General features: G+C 43.6%; 1 protein-coding gene across 1 annotated transcript in view; it reads right to left on the reverse strand.

Annotated features, from left to right (window-relative positions):
* Positions 1 to 4,312: 4,312 nt before the first annotated feature.
* BRF1 (BRF1 RNA polymerase III transcription initiation factor subunit) overlaps positions 4,313 to 25,915 on the reverse strand; it is a 261,025-nt gene continuing 239,422 nt past the window's right edge. Inside the window, exons 16-18 of the mRNA XM_040412738.1 lie at positions 15,640 to 15,691; positions 9,386 to 9,527; positions 4,313 to 4,668 (exon numbers count right to left, since the gene is read on the reverse strand). Coding sequence (XP_040268672.1) covers positions 4,631 to 4,668; positions 9,386 to 9,527; positions 15,640 to 15,691 — 232 coding nt within the window. The 3' untranslated portion in view covers positions 4,313 to 4,630. The remainder of the gene's footprint in view (positions 4,669 to 9,385; positions 9,528 to 15,639; positions 15,692 to 25,915) is intronic.

A 25,915-nucleotide genomic window follows, 5' to 3' on the forward strand; every position in this document is an offset into this window, starting at 1 on the left:
ATAGCCACTCCCCTGCCCAACTGCTGCTGATTCATATGGAAAATAACTGTCAATCAGCAGCAGGTGGGCGGGAAGAGTCAGGAGCTCATGAATATTCAGGACTCATCATTATGAGCTGGAACTTTTCAATACAAGAAGTTGGCAGATTGACTGGGTCAGTTAAAGAAAGTGACCCAGCATTTTGCTAAGAGAATCAGTCACTTATTTATGTTGCCCATAGTTAGGACACCATAAAACTGGTGACAGGTTCCCTTTAACTTCTGTAGAGATGGAAGAACAGGAACACCAGAGATGACCTCACACCGGCTCAGCCAAACATAAATGAAGCTATCTACCGTATAGTCAGAAGGGTGGGGTCAGACTATAAAAGGTGATGACCACTGAGAAACAGCTGAGAAAAGGGAAGTGGTCATTAACCCTATAAACACTGAATAAAGTTAAATCAAGGAGGCTGTTAGATTCCAACACGCTCAGCCAGTCTTTCTGATCTCCTGACACCAGTCACCTGAGGGACCTTGACAGTATGTCCCAAAAACTACACCATGTATGGCCTTCTTGATTGGGGTGCCCAATGGGAAAGCGGGGGGGTATTCTTTCTATTGGTGGGATTGCCAGAAGTGGAGACATTGGTGGTATATACTGTGGATATACCATAAATGTCTCAGATTGCAATTCCTCTGGATTTAACTGCAGTGCAGGCTGACAGTATGGTCCTCAGGCCAGAAGAGGTTGCGCACCCCTGCTATAAAGAACCCCTATAAATCAGACTACAGTGGCAATGCTCACATAATAAACCACAACAGTGCATGGGCAGGGAACACAGAGGTGTCATGCAGTCTGGCAGCTGATAGTCCAAAAATAATCTAAAATTCATGGCCCTCAATACCAATAAAGCAAAGGCATTCGTAAGTTACTCAAAATTATAAGGACATTTATTTAAATGTGGATCTTTCTTTTAAATTGCATCCACTGGAGAAATCATGAGAATACAACAATAATCACAAACATATACAGTATATACATATAACACAACCCTTACCTCAGCGACCACGCTATAATCAGTGTCAATGCAGAACATGGAAACTGATATCAGGACTAAAGGAATATTACTGCACATGATAAAATCTTACAAAAAAAGTACATTTAGCCTTCAGGTACGGGACATATGATGTATCTGCAGGTATGCTATCTCTGACTAATAAGACACAAACTGTTGGTCCTCTGCTCACTTTCCATAGTCTTGTTATTGTCTCAGCTGTCTGCACAGTTAAGGGTTAACACCGTGTCCGGTGTGGCATACTGTATTAATGCTTTTCTTACCTGCTTCTCCTGAACAAGACTATTAAAATCCCCCCAGGTACAGGATGTAAGTGAACAAAGATGGACTGAACATCGGATGGGTTTGTCCTGAGCTCACTCTCATCTCTATCATGTGGGGATTTTATAAGGTTTCTGGGTCATTATTCAGGACACTGAAAGAAGAATACACACCTTCCTTATTGGATCTGCAGCGGATGAGGATTTCAGAGTTAGATATATAGATATACGTAATTTGGCCTCATAGTGTCAGTTTCTACATGTTTCTGCTCCTGTACCTGGCTTGGAGAGCCCATTGTTTGCTACATTGACACTTTGGCCTTTTACAGGTACACTCGTATCTGGAAGGGCTCAGTGTGTTCGGTGGCGATTTATACTTTACCAGAACAGGGCAGAAACAATAAAATGCAATGTTCCACAACTGTTCTTCCTGGCACAGCTAGTAGAATACAGGCAGGCTGCTTCAAATCCTCGTCCAAAAAACTAATTGTGAATGTAGCCTAAGAGAACAGACCGCATTGCTCGACCTTCCTCCTCTGGTATGTCCTGACAAAGCCACCTTTGCATTTAACTTTCGGCATCTGCTAAACAGGGTTTATGTGTATGCCTGGACTGTCAGAGGCAGAGCAGGCGCTGAGTACCTAGACGCACCTAGGTTTTAGAGGGTGAAAATGAGAAAAAAATATTTTGAACAAAAGGCATTTCTGTATGCAGGCATGTCTGTGGTGTATGATTGTACTGTTTCCAGACACTATTTAGTTTGGGGCCTATTTTTGCAGTAACACTGATTAATAAAGTATATGACAAAAGTGAGTTGTAGGGCATTTAGAATCTTTTTTTTAATAAGTTGTATAAAAGTTTAGCTATCCTTTTTATAATAGGTGGTTCTTTCTTCCAAAAGAGCATCACTCCTGTCCAGCTCATAAAATAAGTGAATTATTGAATAATGGCATTTCCTATTTTGCTCTAAAGGTTTTCTTTCTTTCTAAGAAAAGCAAGAAATGTATACTTCATTTCAGGAATATTTTGCAGTCTGTTTCATGTGATTTATAAAGAAGATAGAGCCAATAAACCTGAATCACTGTTCCTTATGAGTGGTGGGAAGAATTATTTCAGTCTATACTACATGCATTTACGTAGCAGTACAGAAATGCACATTCCAGTGTGTTGAATTACACCTGGGGCACAAACAGCACCAGGTTTTCCTGCTCTAATTTGAGGAATAACTTACATTCTGCATTATTTTGCAACTCTGTTTCTGTGTTTCAGTGACATGACGTATGAAAAGTCCTGTATAGTAAATCTTCATCCTACTGTACCTGCAGTTTATTAAAGGGGTTTTCCAGGCTCCTGTTATTGATGGCCTAACCTCAGGCTAGGTAATTAATATCCGGTCAGTGAGGGTCCAACACCTCAACTGTAACCTCCAGCACTGGAACAAGCACTTTGAATGGAACAGGAAGCACAGCTCCGATCAAAGTGTAGTGGTCATGTGGGGTTACTGCAGCTCAGCATTTCAGCGGGAGCTGAGCTGCAGTAACTCAGCACGGCCATTGCACATTGAACAGATCTGGGCTTCCTGCTCCATTCACAGTGCAAGTTCCAGCTCTGGAGGGAACTGCTGATTGGTGGGGGTGCAGGGTGTCAGACCCTCATTGATGGGATATCCTGAGGATAAGTCATCAATATCTGGAAAATTCCTTTTAAAGTGACACTGTGACAACTTATGATATATCCACGATAACCAGCGTGAATGCAGATTTCCATACAGGACACATACAACTCTGTATACAAAGACATTAACCGGAACTACTTTACCAGATACAAAAACAATGGGGGAGATTTATTAGGACCAGTGTTGTGTATGCTGCTCTTAATATATCCTGCGCTGGTGTGAGATGCACCACAATTATCAAGAGGTGCACTTAGATCTTCTTCAGTTTCCTGTCGCACATATTGTTATTATTTCTACAAAAGTGGCGAAGGTGTCAGAAAGGGGGGTGGGGGAACTTGTGTCAAAATGTGTCAAAATGTGTATGTGCAGTATGATGGCGTAGAAGCTTAAAGGGGTTGTCTCACTTCAGCAGATGGCATTTATCATGTAGAGAAAGTTAATACAAGGCACTTACTAATGTATTGTGATTGTCCATATTGCCTCCTTATCTGGCTGGATTTATTTTTCTATCACATTATACACTGCTCGTTTCCAGGGGTTACGGACACCCTGATGACCTACTTGAAAGCACCTTTAAGTCTGTAGAGTGGTATAAAAGCATCAAAGGAACAATAAAGGCTCAAATAATTATTTTAGCTATCTAAGGTCGGGTTTACATCAACATTTATTTTTCTGTTCTTCTGAACAAAAAAAATGGATCCTGCATTTTAAGCATCTGTTATGCTCAATTATGCACATTTTTAGAGATTTCCGTCTGAGATCGGTTATTTTAGGGTACTTTCACATCAGCGTTTTTCTTTTCCGGCATTGAGTTCCGTCACAGGGGCTCTATACCGGAAAATAACTCATCAGTTTTATCCCCATGCATTCTGAATGGAGAGTAATCCGTTCAGGATGCAACAGGATGTCTTCAGTTCAGTAGTTTTAACTGATCAGGCAAAAGATAAAACCGTAGCATTTTATCTCCGGCGAAAAAAAAAATGAAGACTTGCCTGAATGCCGGATCCGGCATTTTTCCCTATAGGAATGTATTAGTGCCGAATCCGGCATTCAAAATACCGGAATGCCAGATCCGTCTCACAAATGCTTTCAGTCACATCCAAATCGGCGGATCCGGCAGGCAGTTCCGACGACAGAACTGCCCGCCGGATCACACTGCCGCAAGTGTGAAAGTAGACTTAGACGCAAAAAAGTCCTACACAAAATTTTTTTTGTGTCTAAAATTGAAAAAAGCGGATTGGATGCAGACCAAAATTATGGTCGTATGAATGGGGACTAAGTGCAACACCTGTAAGACTTTATAGAGCACAACACACATTGTTTAGGTCCATGCTTAGACTGATTTAATACTAAGTACAGATTTATCAAAACATAATTACGACATAATAATAATAATAACAGCAATAAAAAAAAAATGAAAGCTACAACAACAAAATTTCAAGTACTAGTAACCCAATAAACACTAATGGGTCCAAGGCCAAAGAGAACTGACCAAAATAAACGGAATTTTGTAAGGTCTATTACAAAACTTTAATTTTATTTGCATTTGTGCTGATCACAGACCAGCATAATAGATACAAGTCCATATATTACAAGATCACTGGAGAATGAGCTCCGCTGTTATCCATTCTACGGTAATCAATAACCATAGTCGTCATCCAGCTCACAGCCGTAATCTGAAAAAAGAGGGAAATGTTACACTTAATGTGCAGCTCTGTAATGATGGCAGGAAAGGAAGCGTTCAAGGTGTTGTCTTGTTAATCATGAGATTTATGTTCAGATTAATTCCTGCTATGCCATAAACACAACATGGGAGACAAAATTATGGCGGCTGATATACTAACTCACTGGAAATGCTGGGTTAAGATGTGTAAATCCTCTTTTATTATACTGATGCTTTCTTTGGGGCAGTAAAATTGAAGAAACTAATTGTTTAGAAAATGTGCAGATATAAAATGAGGGGATATTTGTAATACTAGGTTTTGTGAATTCATTATTTTAGCAAGTTTTTTTATTTTTTGTTTTGTGGCAGTCATGGTAAACAGTATTTCCCTTACCGTATTCAACAAATCACTGCCGGAACCCTGTTGACTATAATGGGATCCAGCCGCCACCTAGCATAAATGCCGGGTTTTGACCGGACAAATACTGCTAAGGTGTGACCTACTTGATGGGCAGAGGCTAAAGCCACAGATTATCGCTAACGAGTGCATGAATGCTTGTTGGCGATCATCTTGCAGTGTAATACTGCCACCGATTACCTGATGAATCATCAGGCAATCCAAATCTTTTGACATGTTAATAAATTATTGTTTGCAGGCAGCAGATCGTGATGTCTAATAATGATCTGCCGCCGACAAACTATACAGCATATGGATGAGCGATGGCATAGCAGACACTCCTCCATGCTGTGCAGGATATCACTGCATGTAATAGCGGCGGTCTCCTCCACTAGCGAGCAGGCGATTGCCGGGAGGGAACGCTTCCCTCCCGACAATTGTCTGCCACACATTGGCTGTGTAATACAGCCTTTAGGTGTCAGGCAAGAATGGTCACTGTACTTTCACACAACTCAATAGTAGAGACAAACAGAAGACACTTTGAAATATACGGTATCAGAGAAAAATGTCTTGTTCTCTACCTATCATCTGTTCTCCCTTTTATAAACGAACTTTCTCTCTGAAGTTTGTGATAAATCCATCTTACGATGCCAATTGACTGCCTGCTCACTGAGGGATCAGATTACATCATCCTATAGATAACATATAATAAACGGCTGTCTCACAGTATTTTTGCATACATTACATATACTTATATATTATTATATAAACCACTCACATTTATAAAAAGTTAAAATCCTATTATTTCATATATAATATTTTCATTAATCCCTTCCAGCATTAATGTACATAAAAAATGCGGAGATCACGCATATATTTAAATATGAGTTTGGAGTACTCCAATAATAATGGATTACAACATTCACACAGTGGTATATATCACACTGTAATACAGATATTATTATATCTTATTAGTCTCTCCAATGGGGTATATTGAGTCCTTTAATAAACTATATTGCCTCCGATAATTAAATGTGGCTACTTTGTTACATTACCGCTTGTTAGAACCCTCCTGGTTCAGATAGTTATAATGGCGCCCAATCCTCCTCGCTTGAGGGTGCTCGATCCTCTTCTCTAGTGGCCTCAATGCCAAACCTCGCTTTGCCGGATATGAATACGGCACGATGTTACAAGCAAGCACAGCGAATGGATGTAGCAGAGTCCGCACTGGTATTAGGAGTAAATCTCACAAAGCCAGGAGTGGACACCACAGAGTGTTAAGGACAAACCCAACGAATACAGGTCACGTTTGTATCGATAGATGTAGCAGGGTCCGTAATTATAAAAGTTAATCTCACAACACCAGGAGTAGACACAGCAGGGCGTTGAGAACAAACACAACATGTTGTAATCCATTATTATTGGAGTACTCCAAACTCATATTTTGTTTAATTATATGCGTGAGCTCCGCTTTTTTTATGTACATTAATGCTGGAAGGGATTAATGAAAATATTATATATGAAATAATAGGATTTTAACTTTTTATAAATGTGATAGTGGTTTATATAATAATATATAAGTATATGTATGCAAAAATACTGTGAGCCAGCAGTTTATTATATATTTTCTATTTATATTATTTTGGCCAGCTGGTAACTAGCAGGCCGGGCTCCAGTAGTTGCTGGTTGAGCTTCTCTATAGTTTATCAATATCATCCTATAGATGTCTGAGGAAGGGAATGGGGAGGGACTGCAGAGAGAAACAGAAACAACACAGGAATAACTGAGCAGCTAAAAGTAAAGTTATCTCGCCTGTAGTGCTTTAGGCTTATTGCACACGACAGTATATTTTCACGGTCCGCAAAACGGGGTCCCGTTTTTCCGTGATCCGTGACCGTTTTTTCGTCCGTGGGTCTTCCTTGATTTTTGGAGGATCCTCGGACATGAAAAAAAAGTCGTTTTGGTGTCCGCCTGGCCGTGCGGAGCCAAACGGATCCGTCCTGAATTACAATGCAAGTCAATGGGGACGGATCCGTTTGACGTTGACACAATATGGTGCCATTTCAAACGGATCCGTCCCCATTGACTTTCAATGTAAAGTCTGGAGTCCCTTTTATCGGAGTTTTCTCCAATCTGATGGTATATTTTAACTTGAAGCGTCCCCATCACCATGGGAACGCCTCTATGTTAGAATATACTGTCGGATATGAGTTAGATCGTGAAACCTCATTTCCGACAGTATATTCTAACACAGAGGCGTTCCCATGGTGATGGGGACGCTTCTAGTTAGAATATACTACAAACTGTGTACATGACTGCCCCCTGCTGCCTGGCAGCACCCGACTTTTACAGGGGGCTGTGATCAGCACAATTAACCCCTCAGGTGCCGCACCTGAAGGGGTTAATTGTACTATCATATCCCCCTGTAAGAGATCAGGGCTGCCAGGCAGCAGGGGGCAGACCCCCCCCCCCTCCCCAGTTTGAATATCATTGGTGGCCAGTGCGGCCCCTCCCCTTCCTCCCTCTATTGTAATAATTCGTTGGTGGCACAGTGTGCGCCCCCCCCTTCCTCCCTCTATTGTAATAAATCGTTGGTGGCACAGTGTGCGCCCCCCCTCCCCCTTCCTCCCTCTATTGTAATAAATCGTTGGTGGCACAGTGTGCGCCCCCCATCGGCCCCCCCCTCCCTCTATAGCATTAACAACATTGGTGGCCAGTGTGTGGCCTCCCATCTCCCCCCCCCAATCATTGGTGGCAGCGGGTTACTAGCAATAGTACAATAGTAAAAGATTCATACTTACCTGGGAGCTGCGATTTTCGTGTCCGGCCGGGAGCTCCTCCTACTGGTAAGTGACAGTTCATTTAGCAATGCGCCGCACAGACCCTGTCACTTACCAGTAGGTGGAGCTCCCGGCCGGACACGAACATCGCAGCAGCAGCCAGCAGCAGGTAAGTATGAATCTTCTACTATTGTACTATTGCTAAGTAACCATGGCAACCAGGACTGTAGTAGCGTCCTGGTTACCATGGTTACCGATCGGAGCCCCAGCGATTAAACTGGGACTCCGATCGGAACTCCGCTGCCACCAATGATGGGGGGGGGGGGGGGGGAGATGGGAGGCCGCACACTGGCCACCAATGTTGTTAATGCTATAGAGGGAGGGGGGGCCGATGGGGGGCGCACACTGTGCCACCAACGAATTATTACAATAGAGGGAGGGGGGGGGGGCGCACACTGTGCCACCAACGAATAATTACAATAAAGGGAGGGAGGGGGCGCACACTGTGCCACCAACGAATAATTATAATAGAGGGAGGGGGGGGCGCACTGGCCACCAACCTATTATTACAATAGAGGGGGGGGGGGGGGGCCGCACTGGCCACCAATGATATTCAAACTGGGGAGGGGGGGAGGGTCTGCCCCCTGCTGCCTGGCAGCCCTGATCTCTTACAGGGGGATATGATAGTACAATTAACCCCTTCAGGTGCCGCACCTGAAGGGGTTAATTGTGCTGATCACGGCCCCCTGTAAGAGATCGGGTGCTGCCAGTCAGCAGGGGGCAGTCTTGTACACAGTTTGTAGTGTATTCTAACTAGAAGCGTCCCCATCACCATGGGAACGCTTCTGTGTTAGAATATACTGTCGGTTCTGAGTTTTCACGAAGTGAAAACTCAGCTATGAAAAAGCTTTTATGCAGACGGATCTTCGGATCCGTCTGTATAAAAAGTAACCTACGGCCACGGATCACGGACACGGATGCCAATCTTGTGTGCATCCGTGTTCTTTCACGGACCCATTGACTTGAATGGGTCCGTGAACCGTTGGCCGTGAAAAAAATAGGACAGGTCATATTTTTTTCACGGCCAGGAAACACGGATCTCGGATGCGGCTGCAAAACGGTGCATTTTCCGTTTTTTCCACGGACCCATTGAAAGTCATGGGGTCCGCGAAAAAAAACGGAAAACGGCACAACGGCCACGGGTGCACACAACGGTCGTGTGAAAGAGGCCTTATTCACATCTATACTGCTCAGTACTTCTCTATAAATGTTCTATATGCTGCTTCTAAGTAAAAGAGGAATCATAACCTGCTGCCTCCATATGTTTTCTAGTCTCCCTGCGCCAGCTCAGAGACAAATGAGAATTAGAGATGCAGCATGCAAAAGAGAAAACTGCTATAATATTCCAGATACAAGTTATATAATCACCAGATGACGTGCTATGTACACACAAATGGCAGCTTATTCTGAACAATGTATATCAAACAAGAGGTTAATGGCTCACGAAATGGAAATTTGCTTCCGACTTTAGAGAACCATGTAGCTATGCTTACCATTGCCTCCCAGCATCTGCAGTGCGCTGACACAATGCTCATCTTCCTCCTCCTCTTCTTCCTCTACTTCTTCCTCATGGTTATATGCGACTGGTCCACTCTCCACCACTACAGACTCGTTTACCACAGGGCTGCTTGACTCCTACAAAATAAAAAATAGCACCAGTTAGGGTTAGGATGATCTTTGAATTAAGAAACTTAAATCTGTTTTTACACCACATTCCCAGTAAGGCTGCCCATACATATATACAATAGTTGTCTGGTGAAAACATATTCAGCACATGCACATACCAGCCGAGTATACAGTCGTGGCCAAAAGTTTTGAGAATTACATAAATATTGGAAATTGGAAAAGTTGCATAACTGCAGAGAAGCTGCGGAGCAGGAAAGGTACCATAAGTTAACTTATTTATTTGGGGTTTAATCTGAGGTCTGCTTGGGGTCTGACATGGAGGCCTAACGGGGTCTGATCCGAGTTCTCATATGGGAGGAGTCTAAAATGGAGATCTGATTGGGGTTTGATATTGGGGTCAGATTTGAGGTTTGATATGGGGGTCTGATCTGAAAGGTAAGGGGTATTTTTTGTGCTAGTGCACATTATAAGGGGGTATTTTGTACTGGCGCACATAATAAGGGGGTCTTTTTGTATTGTGGCAAATCATAAGGGGGTATTTTTGTACTGGCACACAATATAAGGAGAATTATTACTACTGGGGGACTATGGGGAACATGATTACTAGTATGGGAAAAGTGGGGGCATTATTACTGTTTTCTATTGGTGGAACTTTGGGGAGCAATATTACTGCGGGCGGCAACCTGGCAGAGTATTAGCTTAGCACAATTATATTTGTGCGACATCATGTTTATGACACTGTTTCCTGGGTGCAGTTATATTTAAGGGCACTGTGCGCCAATAATTATTTAAGGGGGCACTATCTGTGTGGTTCTAGTATTTTCAGGGGGATGTTTCTGCAGTATAGTATTGGGGAGCACAGTGGGCACAGTATTGGGGGTAGCAGGATGGGATGTTCAGAAGGTGGGAGGATGATGGAAAAGCAGGAAACTGAGTTGTCTGTTTGTCAAGAGATCGCTGAAAGAAATCATGATGGCGGTCTGGTGTGAATTGAGAAGATGAGGAAAGAGAACATCTACATCAGAAGAGACATCACTGGATGGAAGAGGTATGTGGCGCTGTATTACCCTGTATGTTTTGTAGAGCTGTATGTAATGTTTTCCAAGTATGTATTTTACAGTAGGGATGAAGGGAAGAGGTTAGGTTGAGAATTTGGCATGGGGGGTGCAGTTTAAATTTTTAACTCAGGCAGCAGAAAGGCTAGGTGCACCCCTGCCCCTTGCCACAAAACACAATGGACTATGCATGGCAACCTGTGGAACTACAGCTCCCTGCAAGCAGTTTGGAGGCCATTGATGTAGGGAGAATACTTTTCTTATGACTAAACTGAAAAATAAGACACCAATCAGTTTTAATATCCAAGTTGTTTACTACAAAACTCTGCAACACCAGGACAAATGCTAGAGGCCTAAGATCTATAGCAAAAAATCCCTCTAAAAGGATGAAAAGAAATCAAGATAATAAATATTTCTCAAAACCAGGCACTTCAAGGTACAATGGCGGCCCACAGAATTTCATGGTCATCATGGAGATCTTCTCCGCTCTATACTGGAGTTAAGTATTAAACTAGTCATACATAACCAATCCTAGAAAAAGGGATTAAGTGGCACAGGAAAAACTTTGTTCCTTGGGACGGATTCATGCTGAGAATTTCCATCCAGCATGATAAATGCTCGTGAGTGGTGTGGAACCCAAAGTAAGCTGCTCATTGATTCGTGGAGTCCACAGGAAGAAAAGAAACCATCTAATTAAAATATGACCTCTTTCTAATTATCCTGCCTATTTCCATCCTGCAGCACTTCTAGAAATCTCCAATTTTTGTAACGAAGGAGAGTAAAAAGTGATAATGTGAGTCCCGAGGCAGCACACCGAGCTGGCTCATGAGATTATTTTTTACCTTATTGCTACTCTTTATAATGCCATTATCTAAATTCTAAATGTAAGGCACTTGGTGTCTTAGGCAGAATTGATCTGCTAGTAAGTGAAAGAATTTCAACGAGTATTAGAAGTATTCCAGGACATGAATATCGATGATCTATCCTTAGGTCATCAATATCAGATAAGGGTTAGGGGTCTGACTCCCAGTACTCCAGACCATCAGCTGTTTGCAGGACCGTAAACTGTAACAGCTGGAAATGCGCTTAAATAGGGCTGAGGTAGCAGGACATTTCCCAGTTGTTATCGAGTGTATGGAGTATTGCTAGTTATATGTAGATTTTCAGAAGTTGGAACTCCGCTGATCTGATATTGATAACCTAGAAAAATACCCCTTTAACCACTTTCCAACATCCGCCGTACATGTATGGTGGATGTCAGATGTTTTAGGATAGACCCGGAGGCATTGTCTCTGATCAGCGATGATACCGATCACCTGCATTTAACCCCTCAGATGCCGTGGTCAATTGTGACCACAGTACCGACATCGAGGGAGCCATTAGGTTGCTATGGCAGCCTCGGGCCTTCTGAAGGATCTAGGGCTGCAACGATTAATTGACGTTATCGATAATCGGCCGATTCGTTGCTATGCGGGCGGGAGCGGGCGTTCGGGCGCTATACCTGCGGGTCCTTGAACTTTAAATCCCCGCATCTTTATTACCTTACAATGAAGCTCCAGTAACAGACAAAGCGGGTGGCGGCGTAACGTCACTTACTCACGTGACGTGCCTGCTTCATTCATAAAGTGGGCGGAGCAGGCGCCTCATGTGCGCAAGTGACGTTACGCCGCCGCCCGCTCTGACTGTTACTGGAGCTTCATTGTAAGGTAATAAAGATGTTGTGATTTAAAGTAAAACTTACTGCCGGTTAAGAAATACTGCTGTGAGCGGTGGGGCCAGAGCTGTTATGGGGATGGGGATCTGTGGATGGCACTGCTATGGGGAGGGGGATCTGTGGATGGCACTGTTATGGAGGAGATCTGTGTATGGCACAGTTATAGGGAGGGGGATCTGTGGATGGCACAGTTATGGGGAGGGGGATCTGTGGATGGCACAGTTATGGGGAGGGGGATCTGTGAATGGCATAGTTATGGGGAGGGGGATCTGTGGATGGCACAGTTATGGGGAGGGGGATCTGTGGATGGCACAGTTATGGGGAGGGGGATCTGTGGATGGCACAGTTATGGGGAGGGGGATCTGTGGATGGCACAGTTATAGGGAGGGGGATCTGTGGATGGCACAGTTATGGGGAGGGGGATCTGTGGATGGCACAGTTATGGGGAGGGGGATCTGTGGATGGCACTGTTATGGAGGGGATCTGTGGGAGGCACTGTTATGGAGGGGATCTGTGGATGGCACTGTTATGGGGAGGGGGATCTGTGGATGACACTTATGGGGAGGGGGGATCTGTGCATGACACTGTTATGGGGAGGGGGATCTGTGGATGACACTGTTATGGGGAGGGGGATCTGTGGATGACACTGCTATGGGGGAGATCTGTTGATGACACTTTTTTGGGGAGGGGCATCTGTGGATGACACATATAGCATAAGATGCTATATAGTGTCATCCATAGATCCCCCCCCCATAGCATGGTCATCCACAGGTCCCCCTCCCCATAACAGTGCTATCCACAGATCCCCCTCCCCATAACAGTGCCATCCACAGATCCCCCTCCCCTAACAGTGCCATCCACAGATCCCCCTCCCCATAACAGTGCCATCCACAGACCCCCCTCCCATAACAGTGCCATCCACAGATCCCCCTCCCCATAACAGTGCCATTCACAGATCCCCCTCCCCATAACAGTGCCATCCACAGACCCCCCTCCCCATAACAGTGCCATCCACAGATCCCCCTCCCCATAACAGTGCCATTCACAGATCCCCCTCCCCATAACAGTGCCATCCACAGACCCCCCTCCCCATAACAGTGCCATCCACAGATCCCCCTCCCCATAACAGTGCCATTCACAGATCCCCCTCCCATAACAGTGCCATCCACAGATCTCCCTCCCCATAACAGTGCCATCCACAGATCCCCCTCCCATAACAGTGCCATCCACAGATCCTACATAAAAGTGCCATCCACAATTTGTTTAAATATGGCCTTTGAACATAATTTTTCAAGTAAAATCATATAAACCTCCTTTTTTTTTGTCATTTTGGTGTTTTTCCCGATTAATCAATGAAATTATCGACAACTAATCGATTATTCAAATAATCGTTAGCTGCAGCCCTAGAAGGATCTTAGGCCTGCCACAGCGATGTTCGTATGGAGCCCTGCCTGTGGCAGAGCTCTAAAGGAACAAAGCGAATCTCCCATAAATTGCAATGTTAAATCATCATTTTCTGGGATTTATTTTATGGCCATCACTGTGGTATAAATAATATAACTTTATTCTGTTGGTCACTACAATTATGATGATAATAAATGTATGTTTTTTTTTTATTTCCTCCTGCAGGCTGTGAGCCCCCTCTCCTCCTCCAGGCTAAAGGGGGAGGACTGCATAAACTTTTCATAGCTTGGGCTGGGTAGCAGCTAGAGATATAGGCCTGCTTGCTGACTGCCAGCTTTCATGTTAGCTTTAAAACCAGAATCACAGCATTATCTCAGGAGATATAGCTGTTAGAAACTGGGAGGTTGGGAGTGAAAGCAGCTGAAAGTGAAAGGTAAAACAGGTTTCTGCTGCTTTCCTTCATGGCAATCCAGGCTTTAACATCAAGATCAGATCCATATCTCTAGCTGCTACCAGGGGCGTTCACGCAACGGCTTTTACAGTGGCATTTTGGCGCAGACATGTCTCTTCTTGACACAGCCATGGCTATAATCCGCCGCTCTGCGATTCTCAGCGCTGCCTTCCACCGAGATGTATGGGAGGCCAAAATTTAGCTGTAAAAGCAGTCATTTGAAGTCCTTTTTTCAAAGCCAGAGCAGAGTACAAGCAAAGCTGTTAAGTGGTTAAAGGGATTGACCTTCCTCAAAATGTGCCGTAATCGGCATTAAAAGACACTTCGTAATATATTGTTATTAAGAGATCAGCCTAGACTTCCTCCTATGTTATGTTCTGCCCCCTTTTTTTAGTACACTCTTTTCTTTACCTGACGCTCCAATCCCAACATGGCCACTGATGGTGGAGCATGTGACCTGACCATCAGCGGTCTTCATTGAATAACACTGCACTCCATCAGCAGCCAGGTTGTGATGGAGAAGATTGGGAAGGGGGTTACAAAGGAGGACTTCTCAGCCTCATTCACACGTCTGTCCATAATGACAACAGTGACAAGATGGTCAGTGGTTTATCTGTGAAGATATCCGATCCATGTTTGCTCCATGTATCTTTTTTTTGCCCTCTGTGTATCATCCATATTCCACGGATACTGCTAGCATATCCTACCAAAGGTTCAAGAAAACCGGGAACCAAACACGAACAATATCCACATCACAGGTGCATGAAGGATCCGTAGTCACGGGCGTACGCCTGTGATGTCACCAGAAACCCATGGTCCATGGAAAACCACTGATGTGTTAATACACATATTACAGTCAATGGATACGTGATCAGTCTGTGGATGGACAGCACACATCTGTGATTCACTGATGTGTAAAAGAGGCCTAACAATTCATTAGTAAGTGACATATATTATATCTAATCCACAGACTGGCATACATAGGCACCAAGCCGCATGTTCAATATCAATCTGTACGTACGAGGCCCAGGCACAATCTGTTAGAACATAAAACGATGGCTCATTTCATAACACAATCCGTTTTAATAACAGGCAGCCAAAGGGTTTTTAATATTTGATTTCAGTTCTATGCAATGAATGTCACTCTCGCTTGCAAGCATCTGTCACTAGAACTAGGCATTCTGGGCTCGTTCTGCGCTGGCAGACTAATCAAACAGAGAGTATTACTGACGATTGACCCAAGACAGGCAGGTGTGCGTCTTTGCGTGAGAGTGCTCACCATGGGGGACAATACCCCAGTCTCTGACAAGTATGGAGAGCCCACAGTAAAGTTATCGATGGCTTTGTATGGAGAGGATATGTCAACGCAAGCTACGGCCAGAGAGCTGCATCCTGTCTGCTGGAAGGACTGCAAACAAGACTTGACTTCAGTCTCTTTGCTTTCCAGCTGTAACGTACCCTGACCTTTATTCTCATAAAATGCAATCTGACGGTTACCTGGTCCAGCGCTGCCTTCTTATGTGGTTGCGTAGAAACCAACGGCTTCAATCTGAAAGACAAAATGGAAAGTGATCACCAGTGCTCCTCGCCATTAATAAAAGATGAGGGAGCAAGCGGGGCTCAGCAATATCAATATACAGCAGTGCATATGACCAGGCACTGGTAATATCCACAATATAATAAGTATTACAGAACTCGCGGCATCTAGCCTGCAGGCGGCACTATTCCAGGTTACCTAGCAACCACTAAGCTTCATGTCTCAGTGACTACCACTATCGGCAATGCAAGAGACATATTTATGATCTAAAGTCTAATTTTTTCAGCTCCAATCAAGCTGATACATATATTTGCTACTATATATAATGTGATGGTAGAAATTGCAAGTAGAACTGCTGCTCTGTGGGAAATATGGATGAAAACAGGCCCATAATAACTACATGTTATGGATACAGGACAGATTGACACTAGACAATGCGCCAACCAATAATCCCCGGGATAGGTCTACGCGAGGCATGGTTGTTACTTGCCAGATTCACTTTAAAGGTCACAATCTTAAGAGCACAGACATCTTGTCCAATTCCCAAGACTAGTAACAAGATACGACAAGAGGTCTACTGAAGATTACAGAGATAATTAAAGCCGCGAGTCATATACACGAGCAGAATAGAGACGTGTGCGACGGAATAGAGCACAAAAATTAAAAGGGATAAAGAAAAAAAACTCCACGTTTACTGTCTTCCAGATTATGGGACATTGAAAAGGTTTTCCTACCAAAGGAAGTGATGGCATTTTTCCCAATGAAGGGTCTGCAGACTGATTTAAAGGGTTACTTTCACCCAGGCCATTTATGGCATACCCATTTCTGAGACCTGCACCAAGATTAATTTTTTATTTCACAGAACTACAAGTTCCCAGCATAGACAAGAAGGCAAATTTTTTTTTAAAAAATTATAACCATGTGCCATGCTGCCTGCAGTCACCACTAGATGGAGCTTAAGCGCTAGTATACACTGAACACAGTAGGCGCCCTCTAGTGGCTGCTGCAAGAAGCCAGGATGGATTTTTTAAAACTCTGTTTGGAGCTATTGGACATATTAAGAACTGATCAGCATGAACATTTGGACCGATTTTGACTAACAAAAAAAAAATGGTGCTGAACGGTGAATTTCATTTTAAACCCTTTTATTTTTTCCAAGCTTTTCTTGTAACCATCTGTTCTGCAAAATTGTGCTACCGATGTGGACTCAAATATACGGTCGTGTGAATGAGCCTTTAAAATAAGAATGAATTGGAGGTTCTCCAGATACTACTTAGGTTCTTCTCTGGTCCACCCAACAAGAACAGATCTAGAGTATTTTCCCCCCAAATCTTAACGTTCGAGAAACTGAGAAGCTGCTGCCATGGCCACCATATGGAAGTTTATCTTCCTGGCTGCCATGACTACATCTACAGTGCCTACCAACAATGCGGAGCTGGTGTGCTGTAATATGCCAGCTCTGGGTCATTCTTCAGCTTGCTGGAGGACGGTTCGTCACTGCTCAACAGGGCCGATCTGCTCCATTCATCCAAAAACCCACATGTTAATTTCACTTTATCTGACTTGCAAAGAATAAAGAAGGAGAAAAATGGAAAGGAGGGAGGACGGAAAAGGCAAGCTCATCTGTTTAACAAAGAAAACATTGAACTAGGGAAATGGCTGCTATAATGTGCGCGCTGTTACACAGAGAGGAGCAGGTTGTGACAAGGCCCCTGAACAATGTATGAAAAGGCTTTGGGAATTGCTTAACATTCTCCCTCTATCAATGTGTCCATTGTAAAAGGAATATATCATTAACAATGCTATAACCTCAATTACACCGTCTGCTCACAATAGAGATTCTCCGGCATATTCTTATGTACTTGTGGATGACAGGACTGGAGGGGATTACATGTAAATTATACAGTAGGTGGAGATAGATAGATAGATATATATATATATATATATATACATATACACACGGACAGCACTTCCAAGAGAAAACCGTGATTTATTCAGCCCAAGTGGCACAGTGAGGCAACGTTTCGGCTCGGACACAGAGCCTTTCTCAAGCACCCGTGACTATTATTGTGAATTGGTGCTGCCATATATTTTCTTTTTGTGTGTATAGATATAGATATATATATATATACATACATATACACACTGCTCAAAAAAATAAAAGGGAACACAAAAATAACACATCCTAGATCTGAATTAATTAAATATTCTTCTGAAATACTTTGTTCTTTATATAGTTGAATGTGCTGACAACAAAATCACACAAAAATTAAAAATGGAAATCAAATTTTTCAACCCATGGAGGTCTGGATTTGGAGTCACACTCAAAATTAAAGTGGAAAAACACACTACAGGCTGATCCAACTTTGATGTAATGTCCTTAAAACAAGTCAAAATGAGGCTCAGTAGTGTGTGTGGCCTCCACGGGCCTGTATGACCTCCCTACAACGCCTGTGCATGCTCCTGATGAGGTGGCGGACGGTCTCCTGAGGGATCTCCTCCCAGACCTGGACTAAAGCATCTGCCAACTCCTGGACAGTCTGTGGTGCAACGTGACGTTGGTGGATAGAGCGAGACATGATGTCCCAGATGTGCTCAATTGGATTCAGGTCTGGGGAACGGGCGGGCCAGTCCATAGCATCAATGCCTTCGTCTTGCAGGAACTGCTGACATACTTCAGCCACATGAGGTCTAGCATTGTCTTGCATTAGGAGGAACCCAGGGCCAACCGCACCAGCATATGGTCTCACAAGGGGTCTAAGGATCTCATCTCGGTACCTAATGGCAGTCAGGCTACCTCTGGCGAGCACATGGAGGGCTGTGCGGCCCTCCAAAGAAATGCCACCCCACATCATTACTGACCCAATGCCAAACCGGTCATGCTGGAGGATGTTGCAGGCAGCAGAACGTTCTCCACGGCGTCTCCAGACTCTGTCACATGTGCTCAGTGTGAACCTGCTTTCATCTGTGAAGAGCACAGGGCGCCAGTGGCAAATTTGCCAATCTTGGTGTTCTCTGGCAAATGCCAAACGTCCTGCACGGTGTTGGGCCCTCATATCACCCTCATGGAGTCTGTTTCTGACCGTTTGAGCAGACACATGCACATTTGTGGCCTGCTGGAGGTCATTTTGCAGGGCTCTGGCAGTGCTCCTCCTTGCACAAAGGCGGAGGTAGCGGTCCTGCTGCTGGGTTGTTGCCCTCCTACGGCCTCCTCCACGTCTCCTGATGTACTGGCCTGTCTCCTGGTAGCGCCTCCATGCTCTGGACACTACGCTGACAGACACAGCAAACCTTCTTGCCACAGCTCGCATTGATGTGCCATCCTGGATAAGCTGCACTACCTGAGCCACTTGTGTGGGTTGTAGACTCAGTCTCATGCTACCACTAGAGTGAAAGCACCGCCAGCATTCAAAAGTGACCAAAACATCAGCCAGGACGCATAGGAACTGAGAAGTGGATTGTGGTCACCACCTGCAGAACCACTCCTTTATTGGGGGTGTCTTGCTAATTGCCTATAATTTCCACCTGTTGTCTATCTCATTTGCACAACAGCATGTGAAATTGATTGTCACTCAGTGTTGCTTCCTAAGTGGACAGTTTGATTTCACAGAAGTGTGATTGACTTGGAGTTACATTGTGTTGTTTAAGTGTTCCCTTTATTTTTTTGAGCAGTGTATATATATATATATATATATATATATATATATATATATATATATATAAAAATATATATATATGTGTGTGTGTGTGTGTGTGTGTGTGTGTATGTATGTAAAGCATGTAGGTAGGTCTTCTTTAGGGTACTTTCACACTGGCGTTTTTCTTTCTCCGGCATAGAGTTCCATCACAGGGGCTCTATACCGGAAAATAACTGATCAGTTTTATCTCCATGCATTCTGAATGGAGAGTAATCCATTCAGGATGCATCAAGATGTCTTCAGTTCAGTCGTTTTGACTGATCAGGCAAAAGAGAAAACCGTAGCATGCCACGGTTTTATCTCCAGCGAAAAAAACTGAAGACTTGCCTGAATGCCGGATCAGGCATTTTTTCCCATAGGAATGTATTAGTGCCGGATCCGGTATTCAGAATACCGGAATGCCGGATCCGTCCTTCCGGTCTGCGCATCCGCAGACTGATTAAAAAAAAAAAAATGCCGGATCCATTTTGCCGGATGACACCGGAAAGACGGATCCGGCATTTCAATGCATTTTTTCGACTGATCAGGCATTTTTAAGACTGATAAGGATCCTGATCAGTCTTACTAATGCCATCAGTTGGCATACATTTTGCCTGATCCGGCAGGGCAGTGTGCACTTGCCGGATCTCTCTGCCGCAAGTGTGAAAGTACCCTTATTCACAATCTTTTATCATTTCTCTCCCATATACTATTCAGTGTTTATATAACACCAACATATTCTGCAGCATTGTACAAGCTCATTATTAGAGAACCTCTTTTATTTTACTTTTAAAGGGCACCTGTCAGCAGATTTGTACCTATGACACTGGCTGACCTGTTACATGTGCACTTGGCAGCTGAAGGCACCTGTGTTGGTCCCATGTTCATATGTGCCCGCATTGCTGAGAAAAATGATGTTTTATTATATGCAAATGAACCTCTAGGAGCAACAGGGGAGTTGCAGTTACACCTAGAGGCTCTGCTTTCTCTGCAACTGCCATGCCCTCTGCAGAACAAAGCAGAGTCAATGTCATCACACCTGGCCTTGTTAATTAAAGTGCAGAGGGCATGGCAGTTGCAGAGAGAGCAGAGCCTCTAGGTGTAATGACAACGCCCCCGTTGCTCCTAGAGGCTCATTTGCATATATCAAAATATCATTTTTCTGAGCAGTTGGGCCAGCGCACACATGTAACAGGTCAGCCAGTGTCATAGGTACAAATCTGCTGACAGATGCCCTTTCCTACATAGATGTTAAAATATGCATCTGTTTTTCTCCGGCTGGAACAGTCATCCTGGAAACCGGACGGATCCCATTATATTTAATGGGGTCTGGCAGTAAATGACAGTATCTAGCTATGCCGAATACAGTGAACGCCATCAGGCTATGCCTCTGCCAGACCAGGTAAACGGAGATGCGAAACAAGCTTTACCGATGAGTGCTTTCGTTACGGTTACCCCCTGACTGTTCAGTGTCTGCACAAAGCTCAGTCACACGATGAAGAGAAGCAGAAAGCATTTTAGGAGCTTCGCTAAACTGCTACGGTAATAGTCCGTCAAAAGTGTTACTTGTCGCAGCCACAATTTTACATGACTGGTAATCAGTGTGCTACAACCCAAGATCAGAAAAAGTAAAGCAAATTATCTGTAGTCTCATTTTTTCCATATACATTATCTAGATGTATAACAAGGAGAGTTAGTACCCCCCAAATCCTGACCTAGGCCTCTCATAAGCCAGTACTCTCTGCTCTGCACTGATGAGGGGCAATCACCCTGAAACAGCTGTCTGCAGATGAGGTGCTGGCTTAAGCTACTTTCACACTCGCGTTTTGGCTTTCCGTTTGTGAGATCCGTTTCAGGGCTCTCACAAGCGGTCCAAAGCGGATCAGTTTTGCCCTAATGCATTCTGAATGGTTAAGGATCCGTTCAGAATGCATCAGTTTGCCTCCTTCCGCCTCCATTTCGCTCTGCCTGCAGCGTTTTGGTGTCCGGCTGACGATGCGGAGGCAAACGGATCCGTCCTAACACACAATGTGAGTCAATGGGGACGGATCCGTTTTCACTGACACAATATGGCACAATAGAAAACGGATCCGTCCCCCACTGACTTTCAATGGTGTTCAAGACGGATCAGTTTTGGCTATGTTACAGATAATACAAACTGATCCGTTCTGAACGGTTGTATTATTATCTGAACGGATGCGTTTGTGCAGATCCATGACGGATCTGCACCAAACGCGAGTGTGAAAGTAGCCTTATTTAATTTCAGAGTCATTTCTCAAGGCTTATTTAAAGGGTCGAACATTGACTTAACCCCTTAGTGACCACTAATACGCCTTTTTACTGATGTAAACAAATGGAGTTTTAGCTAAACAACTGGCTTTAATAAATCATTACGTGTACCCAAAATGGTGCATTAAAAACTATAAATTGTCCTGCAAAATTTAAGACCTCATACAAGTACATTGATGAAAAAACTAAAAAGTTATCACTCTTGGAATGCGATTTAAAAATAAATGTGTGTGGTCATTGAGAAGCTATTTACCAGTCATTTTGGGAGGATATTCAGCTATATCTAATGAAAGTTTGGTCAGTAGTGGGCAATGCTTAGCTAATGTTTATGGTTCATGTTTCATTTGCCATAAGGCTGGGTTCACACATGACTGATTAGGCTGCGGATTTACAGTCACAGATTTCCATGCAGAAAATCCGCAGCATTGTACAGTACCAGCAAAGTGGATGAGAATTTCTGAATTCTCACCAATACACGGTGTACAAAAAATGCTATGTAAATGGAGCTGCGTTGCGGATTTCAAATCTGCCTCATGTCAATTTATGGTACGGATTGAAGTCCATTAGTTTTTCCATGGAAAAAGCCACATGTAATACATGCAGGTTTGTTGTTGTGGCTTTTGCTGCAAAAATGCAGCAGCGGATTTTTCTGCTGTAGTTTGAGTCGCGTGTGATTTAACGGCGCCTTCAGATTTGGCAAATTTTGTTGCCTAAAATTTCTGCGACTGAAAATCAGCTCCATTCATCTGAATGGGAGATGCAGAAATCGACGTGCCTCCTGACCAAACAATCTCGTTCAGATGAATAGAAATGATTTTCAGTCGCAGAAATAGTTCTTTAATAAAAAATGTGTTGTGTGATAAGGCACCCGAACAGGTCTGTGAGCAGTACGGCAGTACACAGGAGGCAACAGTGAAATATAATATTCATGTTGTTCCCTACAATAAGTGTGATATAAAGTATCACATTGTGTTACTTGACAAGGATACACGTTGACACACTTATACAAGGGCATATATTTGTTCATAGTTTTGCATCATCAAAGTTGTGCAAAATGTACTGGACACCTGCCAATAGGGCAAATATCAGCAAGACTGCAGCTTAATGGAGACTTGGGTAAATCTGATCACATTCTGTCACAGCCAAGGCGTTGCATCACATCTGTCTGCATATAGGTACCATGCAATGTGACTACAGTATGATGATATAATGGTTCAATAGTCTGAGACTAGAAATTCCTGTTTCTGGTCTTTTATTTAAAACATAACTTATTTCTTATTATCTCCCCGGTCGATTGCTGCTAAGGCTACTTTCACACTTGCGGCAGAGAGATCCGGCAAGCAGTTCCGTCGCCGGAACTGCCTGCCGGATCAGGCAAAATGTATGCTAACTGATGGCATTAGTAAGACTGATCAGGATCCTGATCAGTCTTAAAAATGCCTGATCAGTCGAAAAAATGCATTGAAATGCTGGATCCGTCTTTCCGGTGTCATCCGGCAAAAACGGATCCGGCATTTATTTTTTCACCTTTTTTTCAGTCTGCGCATGCGCATACCGGAAGGACGGATCCGGCATTCCGGTATTCTGAATGCCGGATCCGGCACTAATACATTCCTATGGGAAAAAATGCCTGATCCGGCATTCAGGCATGTCTTCAGTTTTTTTAGCCGGAGATAAAACCGTAGCATGCTGCGGTTTTCTCTTTTGCCTGATCAGTCAAAACGACTGAACTGAAGACATCCTGATGCAAACTGAACGGATTACTCTCCATTCAGAATGCATGGGGACATACCTGATCAGTTCTTTTCCGGTATAGAACCCCTGTGACGGAACTCTATGCCGGAAAAGAACAACGCAAGTGTGAAAGTAGCCTAACTCCTCTAATTATCTATGCTGCCCCTATCATATGAGCTTGTGCGCACAGCGTCTGCAGATTGCTGTGCTGATGCTCAATTTTTTGCCCTACCATAATCTTTAAAATACATTAAAGACGCAGCTCCCCCGACATGTTTCACCGCTAAAAGCGGCGTCTTCAGGGAAAATGGAGCCACAGCTAACACGAGTGTTTGCTATGAGAAGTCCTATATACCCATAGGGCGGATCTTTACAATCACTAGCCTATGAGTGTTCCCATTTCGCGTTAGCAGACATCTTTTAGGGCCAATCATATCCATATCTCAGATCGCGGTGTCAAAATTATAGACCAATGTTATAGACTATGTGGGTAAAACCACACAGGAATTTAGACGCCGTATCTCAGGCCATTTGAGCTCAATTGAGACTGGCAAGGATACCTCGATCGCGAGACACATTAAATATGTACATGATAATAAAAGATCAGTCCACCCAGTAAACCCTGTGCAGTACTGCTGTTACACTTGCAGGCTGTGTGCTTGCTTGATCCCTGCACATTTTCCTAATGACGGTGGTGTGCAGTGGACCAGGCACGTTCCAGCCTCCATTCAGTATTACCACATATGACTCTCTGCACTTGTATATGATTATTACTATCCCCTTCCCATGTGCTCTCCTCATATTCTTGCTACCACACTGGTTCATGTTTACTCCCCTTGCTATATGTATTTTTTTTAAGGGTACTTTCACACTTGCGGCAGGACGGATCCGACAGGCTGTTCACCCTGTCGGATCCGTCCTTCCGCTATTTCGCCGTGCCGCTGCTCCGTCGCCATTGACTATAATGGGGACGGGGGCGGAGCTCCGACGCAGTACGGCAGTTCGCGGTGAGAGGCCGCCAGACTAAAAAGTCAGACATACAGGACTTTTAGTCCGGCGGCCTTTCGCCGTGCACTGCCGTGCTGCGCCGGAGCTCCGCCCCCGTTATAGTCAATGGCGACGGAGCAGCGGCACGGCGAAATAGCGGAAGGACGGATCCGACAGGGTGAACAGCCTGTCGGGTCCGTCCTGCCGCAAGTGTGAAAGTACCCTAAGTGATATCTAATAAAATTAAATTTTGCTACGTTGTTGGACTCATGCTAATTTGTTGGGTCTACTGGGATTATAGTCAAATTGATAATGCTTCTCTCTCTCTTTTAAGAAATCTAAAAAGAAATTACTAAAAATACTACCAGTAAAAAAGTAGCAAAAACTAGAATGTTGAGAAGTAATAGGGCAAGAATATCCAAATTTTATGATTAATATAGTATACAACTTATGACGATGATAATAGAGATATAGATAATTAGTTAAGGGAGTTAGCAGCAATTGACCGGGGAGATAATAAAGTCCTAGGAAGGACAACAATCTTAAGTAGCGAGGAGCATTCCCCTACGGTCGATCTGCTAATGGTGTGTAGTTTAGTCTATAGGAAGTTTGGTGCCAGATGACACTGCAGACAATATAAAATGACAATCATATAGACTACTACACACTACCTCCAGGTGGATATGACAATAATATCCCCCAGATTCCACTACACCAAGTGATTGTACGCTACACACTTGCACCCCTATAAAAGTACCCCTCCATATGCATTTTTAAATTTTCTCACTTTTGTTTTTTGTTTTTGATAATAAGAAATAAAAGTTATGTTTTAAATAAAAGACCAGAAACAGGAATTTATAGTCTCAGACTATTGAACCATTATATTGACCTCCTGGGTCCAGTTTGTCATTTTGAAACATATACAGTATGACGCTATATCTCAGGGTGTAACAAATAACCATGGGGCCCCACTTCACAATGCCCAGCACGTTCCAGAAAGAACCATCAATATCAAACTCATGATTCCTGTGCGGCAGAAACACAGCGTAGTACAGTACCTGCAAAGTATGAGATTACACAAATGTCACGTGCACTTTGCGGATGTTTTCTGTGCGGAAATTGACCTGTCGTGTGCATTTCCAAATCTGTCAATTATGTTTCTGGTTTTAGCTGCGGATTTCACCCTTTTCCAATGAAGGGCGAGATCTGCGTCAAAACCGCATCAAATCTGCAACCAAAGCGGTGTTAGAAAATGGGGATTTTGGTGCAGAAACATACAGAAACCTGCAGATCTTATGTGCGTTCAGCCGCACTCATGTGCAGAAGGGCTAAGGGCCAGTTCATACGACTAATTTTTAAAAAAAACGTGTAAAAAAATTATATTTTTTTTCAGAGTGAATTTTCTTTTCTTTTTTTTGTGCTGTTTTTGACATGGTTTTGATGCTTTTTTTAACCAGTGATGGTCTGGTGGTCTTCATTAAATTCATTGCTGAATTTTCTACTTAAGGTTTTTGAAGCAGATGTGCGGCAAAAAAAACACAAGGATAAT

This window comes from Bufo bufo, chromosome 11 (assembly GCF_905171765.1).
Source record: "Bufo bufo chromosome 11, aBufBuf1.1, whole genome shotgun sequence".
Classification (NCBI taxonomy): Eukaryota; Metazoa; Chordata; class Amphibia; order Anura; family Bufonidae; genus Bufo; species Bufo bufo.